This window comes from Perognathus longimembris, chromosome 10 (genome assembly GCF_023159225.1).
Source record: "Perognathus longimembris pacificus isolate PPM17 chromosome 10, ASM2315922v1, whole genome shotgun sequence".
In the NCBI taxonomy this organism is placed as follows: domain Eukaryota; kingdom Metazoa; phylum Chordata; class Mammalia; order Rodentia; family Heteromyidae; genus Perognathus; species Perognathus longimembris.
In genome coordinates, this window is record NC_063170.1 from 70211066 (window position 1) to 70224790 (window position 13725).

The 13725-nt window shown below is 57.7% G+C and overlaps 1 protein-coding gene across 2 annotated transcripts; it reads left to right on the top strand.

Annotated features, from left to right (window-relative positions):
• The first annotated feature begins 6206 nt into the window (after positions 1 to 6206).
• LOC125358841 lies at positions 6207 to 9753 on the top strand. 2 transcript variants are annotated; one of them, XM_048356323.1, is made up of 2 exons: positions 6207 to 7199; positions 9429 to 9753. In XM_048356323.1, the coding sequence occupies exons 1-2, from the start codon at positions 6256 to 6258 to the stop codon at positions 9511 to 9513; spliced, it is 1029 nt and encodes a 342-aa protein (XP_048212280.1). In that variant the 5' UTR covers positions 6207 to 6255; the 3' UTR covers positions 9514 to 9753. The 2 variants fall into 2 exon arrangements, with proteins under 2 accessions (XP_048212280.1, XP_048212282.1); XM_048356325.1 differs by having other exon boundaries at positions 6207 to 7193.
• Positions 9754 to 13725: the final 3972 nt, after the last annotated feature.

Sequence of the window (13725 nt, forward strand, 5' to 3'; positions counted from 1 at the left end):
AAAAAGGCCAGTTTGTCCCCTACGGCCAGGTCCCCAAGGTGCCCACAGTGTCTCCTCTGGAGATGCTAGCCAGGCCAGCCTCCAACCCCGCCACGGCTTGTCCTCGTGAGGTCAACCAGGAAGCCTGGCATTGTTTGGCCTGGAACAAAGCTGAAAAAAAAAACAATGAGCAACAATATTCTGGCCCGAGTGAAAGTGAATTCCATGGAGGAATTGTTTTAGCCGCCCTGTCTGCCTACCTACCTGAGGTTCAGCACAGTCCCTGCTGATTGACACGCACACGCGCGCGTGTGCACACACACACCCACCTTGCACAGATCAGGGAACCTCAGGCACTCAGAGAAGGGCCCACCACGCCTCATGTCACACAGCTATGGGACAGCGAACCCGGATCTGCAATGGCTACAGGACACTGGAGGCACCCAGGGCCAGGTGAGCTCTTCCAGACCACACGGTCTTATCTTACGGTTTACAGAGAGAAAACTGGACAAAGGTAACCAGGCTTGAGGAAGACGTGATCTCTGGGAACACGCTGAGGAGTGGGGGTGCAAGAGGAGCTCCCGGGCACAAGTACAAACTCCAGGTCTGGGGAGGGCCCTGATGGCCTTACCACATCCCCTGGAGATGGCAGGACTTGACCCAAAGACCCTCGAGCCAGATGGGCAGTGGAGAAGACACGGGAAGGAAGGAACTGGAGCTCGCTCACGCGCTGCTTGCCTCGTGTGTGGACGGCCCTGGGTCCCAGCCCTTGCTCCACAAAGAAGAGGTAGAAAGCAAGATACCCTGTGTCAACACCAGGGGGAAGGAGGACAGGCTGGCCTCATCGGGCTGGGCTGTACCTGGGGGCAGGAGGGCCTGGCAGTCCCCCAGGTGGAAGGAGCTGAGGCAGATCACATGCCCCAAAATAGAGGCAGCCCAAGGCTGGGCCTGAGCAGGCTGCTGAGTTGGAAAAAGGCCGGTAAGAGGACTGAGAGCCAGAGGCCAGGGTCGAGTTCCAGCTCCGCTGGGTCACATGGGCCAAGTCAAAGGCCAAGTCACTTCCTGCTGCACCTCAGAGGTCCAGGGAGCAAATCAAGAGCAAAGGTGGCTAGCTAGGCACGCAGTGACAATTGCTGGGAACCTGCCTGCTACGTGTCAGCCACGACCCCGACAAGGGGATGCAGAGGGGAGCCCAAGGAGCTGGGCACACCGGGAAATACACACACACAACAGTGGCCAGCAATGGGGTGGCCCCCCGACACCCCCCAGGCCTGCTGCCTCCCTTTCTACATAGCAAAAGGGACTGAAACGCAGCCCAGACAACCCTCCCATCCATTCTTCCAACCACAGCGAGATGAGGCTGGGCTCTGCAAAGGTCTGGGAGAACGGCGTTCCAGGCCAGGCAAAGCAAACAAGCACGGGGCCCCAGGGCTGGCGTTAGCTGGGTGCCCTGAGTTTTGTGAGCCTCTCATTCTGCACCCTAGCCATCCCTGACTCCCCGGCCACTGCTCACCTGCTCTGGGTAGATGCGAAGGGCCCAACACGTTGGAGCTACCCAGTGCCATCACAAGCTGGGCGGGCACGGGGTGGGTAGCAGGTGGCGGTGCTTCCCCCTGGCCCAGGAGGACAGAACCCGACATCCCTCGCAGCAGGGGAGACAGCTGGTGGGGTCTGGGTGGGCACTGACCACACACTGGCTGGGGCGCCGATCACCCTCCTGACCCCCGAGGGGGCAGAGGGGAAGGGTGTTTCGTGAAAGCAACAGCCAATTATTTGAGGATCAGAGGGTACGGGGGTCTCACATCTGCTTCAGGGTTAAGGAGAAAGGCCTCAAAGAGGAGGTTCGAGGCTGGGGTTCTATGGGCCTGCTGGGGCCGAGCGAGCGGTGGCGGGGTGCTTGGAGTGGGGGGAGGTGAGGTGAGTCAGCAGCCGGCCGGTTCCTGGCACTCACTTCCCCCACCACCCAGCCTTGCTGGCTTTTCCAGAAGTGGGGTGCAGTGCGGACAGCCAGGGTCCTGGGGCAGATGCTGCAGAGCCCAGGATTATTCCTGGAGGCCTCAAAAGAGACCCCAAGAAAAGCCTCCTCGGACTTCCCCTTTCAAGGTACTAAAGCCCCAATGCTGCTGCCCATCTGCTCCCACAGGGCCCCACTGCACCCTGGGAAAATCAAACAGGCAGCCCCTCCCTTGCTCTGTGGAGACAGGACAGGGCCTCGGTGACACCGGCTGGGACACACCTGGGGCCCCGTGCCTGCTCCGAGCCAGGCCACTACTCGTGTGGCCAGGGCTCCATGGAAACCAGCAGGGCGCTCTGGGACGGCTACTCTGTCTCCGGGCCCCAGTGTTTGGGTCTGTTCAGTGGGCACAGCACCCCAAGTCATTAAATGCTTGCCAACAACCTCCCTCTGCTCTGTTCCTCTTTTAAACACGTTTCTCTCTCCTCAAACAGGAAGAACATTCTTCTTCCTTCCTAGCTAGCTCCACCCTTACCTCCTGTGGCTTACAAATGCCCACCAGCCAGCCTGGGCAGGAAAGTCTGTGAGACCTTTATCTCCAATTAACTACCAAAAAAAAAAAAAAACAAAAAACACCAGGCCAGAAGTGGAGCAGTAGCGTTAGTGAGAGAGCACCAGCCAAGAGTGAAAAAGCTAATGGTGAACAGCACCCAGGCCCTGAGTTTAAGCCCCAGTACTGACGTACATGCATACACACACGTGCACATGTTTACACACACATACACAATGTCCACGAGACACTGGTGCCAGAGGAACAAAACAGCAAGACAGGCCTGCAGCTGGATGAACAAAACAGCACGACAGGCCTGCAGCTGGATGGGCGGCAAATGAATGGCCAGCACTGTCTGCCACCAGCGCCCCCTGTTCTCGGGTGGGAGCCAGGGCCGCGCCCTCCACCCTCAGAGCCCACCCAGCACCCCAGGGTGCTGAGGACGCATCCACGGTGTCCTCGTCCCCACACCTTGATGGTGGGTGCTCTGTGGCCGGGACACTTCCCTGTTGGGGACACAGTCGCTGATCCCAGTTAATTTCCCAAGGTCGAACATCTAGGAAGCTTTTCTCTGTCTTTTTGAGAGACAGAGCTGGGGCTCTTTAGGGAATGAATATCTATGACACCCATGCCCTCAACATCTCCCAAAAATAACCCTGAGGGGGATTTTCCCTGCCCCTCCCAGAGCTGTCCTGTGCCAGGGACCCTGCACACAGTCAGACTCACAGGGGGACCCCAGAAGGCTTGGTGGAGGTCCCCCACATAACCCCTCAGAGAGGAAGAAACCAAGGCCCGAGCGCCTCAGTGGCAAGGGGAAGGTCTGACTCCAGTGTCTTCGACGGGTGACCCAACAGGGTTGCGGAGAGCTCACTGCCCAGAGAGGAAACTGAGGCATGAGAGGTGAAAGGGAAAGTTCTGATTGCAAGCCTGGGAGGATGAGATTCGAGTTAATTCTGTCGGGTTGGCGGGTGTTGGTACGGCCGGGATGGCAGCTTCCGGCTCTCAAAGTGGGCACCTAACAGCAGCTACTGCTCCACCAGAAGAAAATCTCAGCAGTAACCCCCCCGGGGGGTAGGAGGCCCAGGAGCACAGAGTGTCTCCCAGGGCAGCCCCCGCAGCCACTTCCCCGCTGCAGCCCACTCAAGTTCCTGCCCACCCGGGGCAGGCTGAACACACCGCGCTGCCTTCTCAAAGCTGTCAGTCACGTAACGTCACAGGTCAGGGGCGGCCACAGCACCGCACACCCCCTCGAGGCCTGGCCTGGCCTCTGCTCCCACCAGGGCTTCTGGCAAACCCCACCTGCCTGCCGGGCCCACCCCAGCCCAAGAACGAGGGCCGCGCCGGCTCCCAGCTGCCTGCAGTCCGTTCTAAACGCCTCAGCCTTAGTCTCTCTATTCCTTTTGTGCCAAGGCCTCTTGTCCTCCCGAGGATCGCCCTCTTCAACCCTGGGCGTTGGGACTCGTGGCGTGTACGTGGATCCTACCACCGGCTAACCAGTTGGGAGTCCAGGGCTCACCACACTGTAGCGAAATGTCCTACAGTAAAACAGAGACCGAAACGGAAGAGACAGAGAGACCCGGGAGGCCGTGATGGATGGATGTGATGCCCCAGTTCAGACTTCGGGCATCTGGGTTTGAAACCCAGCCTCCCCTTCCCCAACCACCAGACTGCAGCCTGCCAGGCGCTTCCCGGCCCCTCGTGTGCCGCTCCTCTCCATGCCCGCTACGCAGATGAAGAAACTGAGGCTCAGAGAAGAACTGGTCCTGGTGCAAGGAGACCCAGTGAGTGAGAGGGAGAGCCAGGGCTGCAGGCAGACAGGACTGGGCCCGGCCGGCCCTGGCTGAAGGGAACAGGAGGCTGAGGAATGCAGGACAGGGCCACCTGTCTAGCAAACACCAAGTATCGGAAGAACCCTACCCACCCCCCCCCCCCACCACACACACACACCCCAGAGGATGGTACTTTATCTTCCACCATTCCTGGAAGGTCCTGGCCTACAGGCCCTGGGAGGTACATCCTGTTCTTCTTCCTCCCCCTAAATGCCACCTCTTCCAGGAAGCCTGCCCAGCCCAGCCCGCACCCACCCCACCCCGCAGCAGCTAGGTGCCCATCCCTGCTGTGAGCCTGCTCCTTCTCAGTGGCCACAGAAGGCAGAATGTTCTGGGGCTGGGCTGAGCACCCAGGTTTATCACAGTGGTAGCAAGGCTCTCTTGCCCCCAATCACAGCTGTTCTCCTACGACTGCAGGAATCACTGTGGCTGACGTGCCGGGCACCTGGCTGGGCACTTTACTTTAAATACCAGTTAATAGCAATTTCTTTAATCAGGCTAAATATTTCTCTTTTATCCTTAAATCCTTTTCCACTGCTCACAGCTGCACACTTATCTCCTAATTAGTCCAAAGGTAAGGAGGGTTTACAGCATGGTAGAGGCTGCCAGGACAAAAAGCACACAGAAATGCCGTACACAAGCAGAGCCCTCCAACAGCGCAGTACCAAGCGGTACCAGCTCCTGGGGCTGTGTGCACCACGCTCTTGGCATCCGGCGCTGTGGTACTGCTTATGACCGGCCCTCACGTCTCCATGTCCACTTCCCACAGGCGAACGGGACCCAGAGACCTTAAACAACTTGAAGACAGCACAGCCCAGAAAGAACCTACTCCAGATCCTGAACCACAGTGCTCTGTAGCATCTCCCGGTCATGTGACCTCTGACACCACAAAGCCCTGCCCCCTCCACCTGACCCCAGAGGTGACAAGGAGACAAAGTTAACCAGCAAGCTTAGAATCCAGAACTGCCAGTCATCCTAGCTATTGAGGAGGCTGACATTTCAGGATGGTGGTTCAAAGCCAGCCTGGGCAGGAAAGTCCATGAGACTCTTATCTTGTGGTAAGGGACCACGCTTAGGACTTGAATTCAAGCCCCAGACACCCAAAGAAAAGAATCCGGGTCTCTCTGAGTTGGCCCAGACCACTCCTCAGGTGGTGGCCATCAGCCACTGTGGAGCCCCATCGCCTCACACACAACTCCTCCCCTGCCCAGGTACAACCCAGGGCCCCTGCTGAGTGCTTTCCCATTTAACTGAACTCAGAACAGGTGCCAGGGAAGGGCATCTACCCAAAGTGCCAAACACTGACCTGGAAGGCGGAGGAAAAGGCTTTCCAACCACTTGAATTCAGCTGGGTCAGAGCAATTAGGGGGGCAAAGTCCAGAACCTGGCTAATCTCACCAACTCGATGGGGGGAAGGGAGGGTTCTGCCTCGGGGCCCCTGCCGACTGGGGAAACACCGTGGCTGCCCCTCGTGGCCTGGCCACCCGCCCCCGGCCCTCGAACCCTCCCTGACGCTCCTCCAGCGTCCCGGCCCCTGCAGCCCGGAACTTAATCAGCTTAGCCCCTACGCACATCACCTGGACCAACCGCAAAAAGTCTCCTTTTCCTCCTTGGGGGCAAGGATACCGGAGATTTAGGCCACAACTATAAATAGACAAGAAATCCGGCCTTTTTAATTGACTCATCTATTTATTTGGTCAACCGGCTCCTCCTGCCCCCAGAAGCCTGGGTTCTCTCTTCACCGTCAGGGGAGAAGGCAGGTGGCCTTGGGGCCTCTCCAGCTTTGCTCCCTAAATTCCTCCCTTGGAGAAGATGCTGGCCGGCCAAGGACCTTATCCTAGACTGCCCCACCTAGACCGGAGCCAGCCTCGGAGCGCTGCCGTGGGCCGCAACCTCCAGAACGTGGCTGCCCCCCGGGAGGCCTCAGTGGCATCATCTATAAAATGGGCCTCCTCCAGTTACACCCAGGAAGGCACGAGGTGAGGCCTCAATACAATCGGACAAACTCTGGGGAGAAACAGGACACCCCCTGCCCTGAACGCAGAGGTCAGACATCTTTAATTTCACCCCTGGTTCAGCAAACCCTAACCATGGACTTGGCCCTACGTGTCCAGCCTCGCTCTGGGAGTGACGTCACGGGGGAGAAAACACCAGATTCTCAGTTTCTCCACCTGGTGCTCCGTGTCACACAAGAGGAGCTGTTTTGGGTGGCATCCCCTGCCCAGGCACTTCACTCCCCAAACCACGTGAAAGGAGCCAGCAAAGTGGGTCAGACGCCGAGGTCAGCCGCCTCCTTCAAGTGGGTTTCCTCCTGGGACTCCGGGCGGAGCGGAGATTCTCCCACAACTGCGGTGGGGCGAGGCAGGGCTTATCTGCCCCCCTTCCTCACACTTCTTCAGAAGCAGTTGTCAAAACAACCAGACAACGCTCGGCTGCTTGGAAGGGGCCCCTGGAGCCATGAAATAAGGACTTGGGGTCCCGGTGGCTGGACCAGCCACAGGGCCTGCACTGCCGAGCCACCCCGTGAGACCAGCTGCCCGGCACCTCCACCCTTCCCAGGACGCCCGGCCACACCAAGCCGCCCCCTGCTTGGCTTCTGGAAAGATCGATCCCCCCTGCTCTCAGTCTCTGCCAAGGTCTTTACATGGACAGCTTCCTCTGCGAGGAATGCCCTTCTGTCTGCGTCCACCCGGCAGGCCACCGCCAAAGCAAGGCCTCTGGGGAACGTTGGGGGAACTTTGTGGATCCAAAGCATCCTCACCCGGGGGCAAGGGGTGTGGCTCAGGGACAGAGCACCTGCTTGGGCACCGGGTTCTAGCCCCGATACTGAACGCTTTTTCTTTCATTTACACACACACACACACACACACACACACTCAAACCCCACTGCATCCTCAGAGGACTCCACCTAATTTGTATCTAATTTCTACCACCTCGCTACCCCCACCCCATTCCCAAGCCTGGAGCCCCAGGCTGCAGGGGGAGAAGGGAGGGAGACTACCTGGGGCCCGGGCCCCCCCAGAGCTCCTCAGAGGCTGGCCCACTGGAAAACGTCACAACTTCGGGGAGCAGGGCAGGAGGACAGGGTCTCCCCTGCCTCGGCCTCACGAGCGCTGGGATGACATGCAGCACCACCACGCCCAGCAAAAGTCCACAACTTCTTGCTGACTGAATGCTGAAACTTTCAATTCTCAGTTTCCAAATGCTTAAGAGATTTCCCCCAAACTTCCCCTGCCCTAGTCTTCCCCCACTTAGCAGAGTTGGAAGGCTGAGAATACAGAATTTCCTTGTGACTGGAAAGGCCAAAGACTAACAAAAAGTCCTACTCGTGACTTTAAGAAGCTGGAGGGAGGGGCTGGAGATATGGCTTGAATAGTAAAGGTCCTGAGTTCGAACTCCAATACCACCTTCCCCTGGATGTTGGCTGACCCTCGACCGCGGGACTTCCGGACCCAGGTCACTCCATCACCCTGACAACACGGACTGGGCTTTTCTCCCCCACACACTTGCGAGCCCGGTGGGCATACTACCTCACGGCTAGACAGACAACTTGGGAGGTGGCTTTGCCCGGTGGCACAACCAGCTGGCACGGCCAGCGGGCAGCTGCAAGGACTACTCAGTCTCCAAAAGCACACAGGAGAGTTGGGGGCGGGGGGGGGGGGGGAGGTGGGCAGAGGCCCGAGGGCTGCTGTGCAACCTTGGGCAGCTTGTTGCACCTCTCTGAGCCTTGCAAGCCTTTGCTTTTTGTGGGTGCTGGCTAGGCACATGCTCTACCTCTGAGCCTAGGAGATTTTAGAAGGGAAAATGCATGGGGCAATGGAGGCCACAGGCTCATGAGGTATGGCTTCTCTCGTGGCCAGGCCCCCGCCTCTACACACGGGATGGTCTGGGGAGCTGTCTATGTGGTGTTCCCTCCGGTGGTGTCCCCTGTACCTGGTCTACAATGGGTGCTCAACACCTCCAAGGGAAGAGAAGAAGGCGGGACTGCACACAGGGGAAGCAGAAAGCAATGGAGCGGGGAGGGGATGTGGAAACACCCCATGTGCAGCTAATGTACGCTTATAAAAACACCTTTTGAGAAAAACAGTGTGGGCCAGGCGCCCATGGCTCACGCCTGTAATCCTAGCTACTCAGGAGGCTGAGATCGGAGGATCATGGTTTGAAGCCAGCCCAAGCTTGTGAGACTCTCATCTCCAATGAAGCACCAGAAAACCAGAAGTGGTGCTGTGACTCAAAGTGGTAGAGCACCAGCCTTGAGCCGAAGAGCTCCGGGACAGCGCCCAGGCCCTGAGTTCAAGCCCCACGACTGATAAAAAAAATACTACAACTACTACTTCACCCAAACAAGTTGACTGTGGCACCTAATAGGGTAATCTATGGATCCTGGGCCAACCCCAGCCCTTTGAGGCTGGCCTTGAACTTTTAAGCCCCCTGAGTGGCTGGGACTACAGGTGTAAGCCACCGTGCCCAGCTCACACTTACATCTACACACATTCTCTCACTGTCAGATCACATGGTTATCTCTGGATAAAGAGAACGAAGTTTGGTTTTCTTCTTTCTGTTTTTCAGTACTAAGCTTTCTGTGCTGGAAAGGTTTGGCTTTTCTACTCATAACATATGTAAGAAATCCCGTGTTGTTGGCTTTCTTGCGTTGAGTGTGTGAGTGTGTGTATGTGTGTGTGTGTGTGTGTGCACAGGAAGGGGCTGAGGTGGCACTTTCCAAGGACACACCAGGAGTTCCAGGCCTGGTGAGATAACAGACCAGGTTTACAGCAGGGGAGTGGCGGGACAGGGAGGTCCTGGAAAAGCCCAGCGCCCCGCCCCGCTCCGGTGGACAATCTCCCTGAAATCACCCTCTCCCCGGGGGGTCTGGTCCTTGGACTCCATGGCTGCGGGGTGTGGGGAGGGAGGCGCAGGGCTAGCTGTGGGGAGTCCTTCCTTGGAGAACTGGAGGAGAAGCTGCACACAGTGCACAGAGCTGGTTCGCGTCCCCTGTGCCTCCAGCCCTCCTTGGAGTGCCATTGTACGGGGAAGCTGAGGCTCAGAGGTTTAGGGACTCCCTCAAGGTCACACAGTGGGCATGGGCTCCTTGCGCGGGTCAGGCAAGTATTCCCCCCAACCCTGGAGCTAGGATTTGGGTCCAGAACTCCCCAGCACAGCGAGCTCCACCATGTGGGCTACCTCCGCAAATGCTTTCTTAGCTGGTTCATTGACAGGGCAGGCTCCACTGAACAACCCACAGACGTGCGTGAGACAGACAATGCGGTTCCTTTTCTTGGAAAGGGGACCTGAGGGCCTCAGAGGTGACCTCAGAGGAGGGCAGGCCCAGAAGAGCTGAAACGCAGTAGCGCTTGATCGCGCATTCTCTCCACAGCCCACAGCCTACCGCACCGTGGGAGGCCAGGCCGCCTCTCTAGAAGCGCAAGCTAGGAGGGCTGCCTGGAGCAGAACCAGCTCTCAAAACCAGCTCTCAGCCTCTCCTGCAAAATGGGCTTCCTGGGAAGGAGGCAGTGCTAGCCTCTCTATAAAACGGCAAGGCGGAGGGGGCCGCCCTCGCACAGCTCTTCATCTGGAGGCAGAACACACATTCCAGCTGTGGAGCAGAAGGTCCACCCTGGCCCCCCTAGGCTTCCATCACTCATTAACCAGCAGGAAGTGCTGGGGGAGCTGGGCTTGGGCTCCAAGCCGCCTGGGGAGGGGGCTGCAGTCAGCCTTATAACTACCTGCATGTCTGTGCCTCGGTTTCCCCATCTGTACTAGGGGCATGATGTCAGCACTCACGTCTGTGGGTGGGCTCCGGTAGCGGCACCTGCCCCTCCCCTGTCACTTTTACCTTCAGAATCAGAACCCACCTGAGAAGGCTGAGAGGAAAAGAAGCGGCCAGTAATGGTTACTTCCGCCGTGGAACAAGTAAGACCCCCTTGGAGCCATCATCTCCCTCCGCCTGTGCCCATCCATCCACCCGGAGCTGCTGGGAAAGTGTTCCACCACCCAGCCTGTGTCACTCACTGCGTGAAGAACTCTCTCCATGACATCAGCCAGCTGGCAATGGAGGCTTGTGGGGGCTGGGGAGGGGAACCCCACAACAAGGGCACATTCAGGGCCAGCAGTAGGCGGCAGGCAGCGGGGCCCCATAAACCGGCTTTTCCTAGTCTCGCTTCATAGGTGAGCCCCACAACAACCGCACTCCGGCTGTGGACGGGCAGGGACTTCACTGCCCCCCTTGGAAATGTGCACTGGAGGCTGAGGTGCGGCTCGGCGGTGAGTCACAGGCCCGGCCAGGGCAAGGCCTGGGCTTCACCCCCACGTCAGAAAGAATGACAGTCATAAAATAGCAGAAAAGAAAAAGGGATTTCTGTGCAGGAAGGCAGAGCTTTCTGGTTCCAGGACGGAGTCCACAGGCGGGTGAGGAATTCACGTAGAGGCTACTGTTGAGGGAGGGCCTGGGAAGGAGGAGAGCCTGGCAGACAAGCGGGCAGGGCTGGAGAAACCTCAGCTCCAGGCTCTGCTGGAAGCAGTATTTCTTTGTGTTGTTTTGTTTTTGGCCAGTCCTGGAGCTTGGACTCAGGGCCTGAGCACTGTCCCTGGCTTCTTTTTGCTCAAGGCTACACTGCCACTTGAGCCACAGCGCCACTTCTGGTCACTTTCTGTCTATGTGGTGCTGGGGAATCGATCCCAGGGCTTCATGTACAGGAGGCAAGCACTCTTGCCACTGGGCCATATCCCCAGCCACTGGAAGCAGTATTTCTTATGGAATGCCGGGATTAAAGGACTTCGGACGCTGGTGACGTTTTCAATCAGCTAAACCAGCCAGAGGAAGGTATACCCTCACCCCTCTTAAAGACGCCCTTGCAATCCGACCCACAGGAAAGCAAGCCTGCCAGCCGGGACATACACAGACCATCAGCAGAATGTCTTTTTAAGGCCTATAGATTAGATAAGAGAACTGTGTCAATGTTAAATGTCCTGGGTTCTTAATGTGCTGTGCTTATGTAAGACAATGGCCCGGGTCTTACAAAACAGCTGAAGGACTGGGGTAAAGGGAAGTCCCAATGAATCGGCAGAAGAGAATACCCTTGTGTGCCGAGTGCTCCAACAACATGTAGCAAGGAGACAACCCAGAAACAATAGGAAAACCTGGAAGCAGGGTATATCGAGGTCACCACAGTAGTCTCACAATTTCACTGAGTTTGCAACTGGGCAGGAAGGCGGGGTAGTGGGGTACTAGGGCATCAACTCAGGACCCGGGCACTGTCCCTGGGCTTTTGCACTCAAGTCTAGCGCTCTACCACTTGAACAACTGCTCCACTTCCAGCTTTTGGGTAGTTTGAGATGAGAGTCTCGCGGACTTTTCTGCCCTGGCTAGCTTCGAACTGTAATCTGAGATCTCAGCCTCCTGAGTGGTTAGGGTTACAGGTGTTACAGGCCTCCAGGGCCTGGCTCAACATGTTGTTTTTTAACTAAAAAGCAAGCGTAATAGGGTTGGAGATGTAGCTCAATATTAAGACCACCTGCTTGTCACGAAACAGGGTTCTGGGTTCCACCCCCAGCACTGCAGAGAGTCATAAATAATTCTAATAAAGTTCAATATGTTCAAGACGATTTGTGGTGGAAAGAAATCCCAGTTCCCAGAGCACCTTGTCTGCCAGGGAGCCGGTGACCCCCCGGGTGCGGTGCCACCCCAAGTCGGCTCTGCAAAGTCCCCATCCCCGTGCCACCCTGCAGATAGGGGCGAGCACACAGGGACCCAGCCAGGTGCCCAGAATGAGGTCCTGAGCCGGAGCCCCCCGACAGCCCTGCTCTTGACGGCCACTGCCTCCCAGGTGAGACAGAGCCCATGGCAGGGGGCGGGGGGCAAAGCGACTTACGTTTCGGAGGACCCTCAGAAGGCGCTGTGGTTCTGGCTCCGGACCTAGGACCGAGAGAGAGGAGATCTGGTCAGGCAGGGCGTGGCTGCACCGGGGCTGGCCATCACCTTCTGCCCACGGGTGACAGTGGTGTCACATGCAGGGAGAGGCCTGTCTATACCCAGCAGGGCCTGGGAATAGAAAGGGCAGGCGCACACAAGCACGCACGCACGGGGCCACCGGGCCCTCAACCCGAGTGTGCACACACACACACACACACCGCTCCACATGCTCAGGAGCAAGTTCTGGCGATGGCCCTCTGCCCCCGTGCTCAGAGGGGCATGCAAACAGCAAAGCCCCCGCCAGGCCTGGCGGGAAAAGGCCTCCTTCCTGAGCCCCCAGCCCCCAGCCCCCCCCCCCCCCCCCCCCCCCCGCACCACAGGCTCTCAACAAGTCTGTGATGGGTGGGGTTCCCGACCAACAGATCAAAGGGCACCGCAAGGCTAGAGGGGATGGCAAGGCTCTGAGAGACCCCAAGCTTTAACTCAGGGCCTAGGCACTGTCCCTGAGCTTTTTTTGGCTCAAGAGTGGCACTCTACCACTCCAGCCACAGCGCCACTTCTGGCTTTTTAGCTGTTAACTGGAGGTGAGAGTCTCTCTGACTATCCTACCCTGGCTGGCTTAGAACCGTAGTCCTCGGCTCTCAGCCGCCTGGGTAGCTAGGACTGCAGGTGTGAGCCACTGGTGCCCGGCTGCACTGAGCTTTGAGAATTGCTGTGCCAAACCACCTTGCTGCCCTTTGCCAGGGCAAGCCATCTTCCTGGGGAAGGACTCCAGGGCCATTTTATGGACCCCACGGAGGTTAATCCATTTACTTTCTGCAGAGCTGAGGGTAGAGCTCAGGGCAACTTCCACCCAAGGCCCCTTGCATTGTCTGGAAGGCACTAGACCTCCGTGCTCGGCCCGAAGCCTCCAGGGGGGGTTCTAATGGGGGGGGGGGCGGAGTACCTCTGGTTCTTAGAACACCCAGGTGCAGACCACCTGCAGTGGCTCTCGCCCAGTGGCAGGAAAGCCCTCTTAGTTTCCTGGAGTATAAAAATGTAAAAAAAAAAAAACACCAGGAAATGGTTTCTTATCAGGGAGATCTTACATCTCAATGAGCAGTTAACCTGGGATTAGCCCTGACTGGGGGGGAGGGGAGGAACATGCTCCCCACCCCCCCCTCATTCTCCCCTCCCCCTACCACAGCCCTGCCCCATGGTCCCAACCCCAGATTCAAAACACAGGTGTGGCCCAGGTTCCCAAGTCAGACAAGTCCCTGGCTACAAAAGATCCCCACAAATCCAAGGCACAGGGTAGGAACAGTCAGTCAACAATTGTTTGAGCACCTACTTTGCGCCAGGGCCCTACTCAACACAGGGACACAGCAATGAACGAGAAGCCAAGGTTCCCTAGTCGATGGAGCTGGGATGGATTAGTGATGTCTGCCTCGGAGTAAGGCGGTGGAAGTACTAACAGCCTAGTAGGCTTGAGCCTGACTCTCCTGGACTATACTCAGGGGAGCGG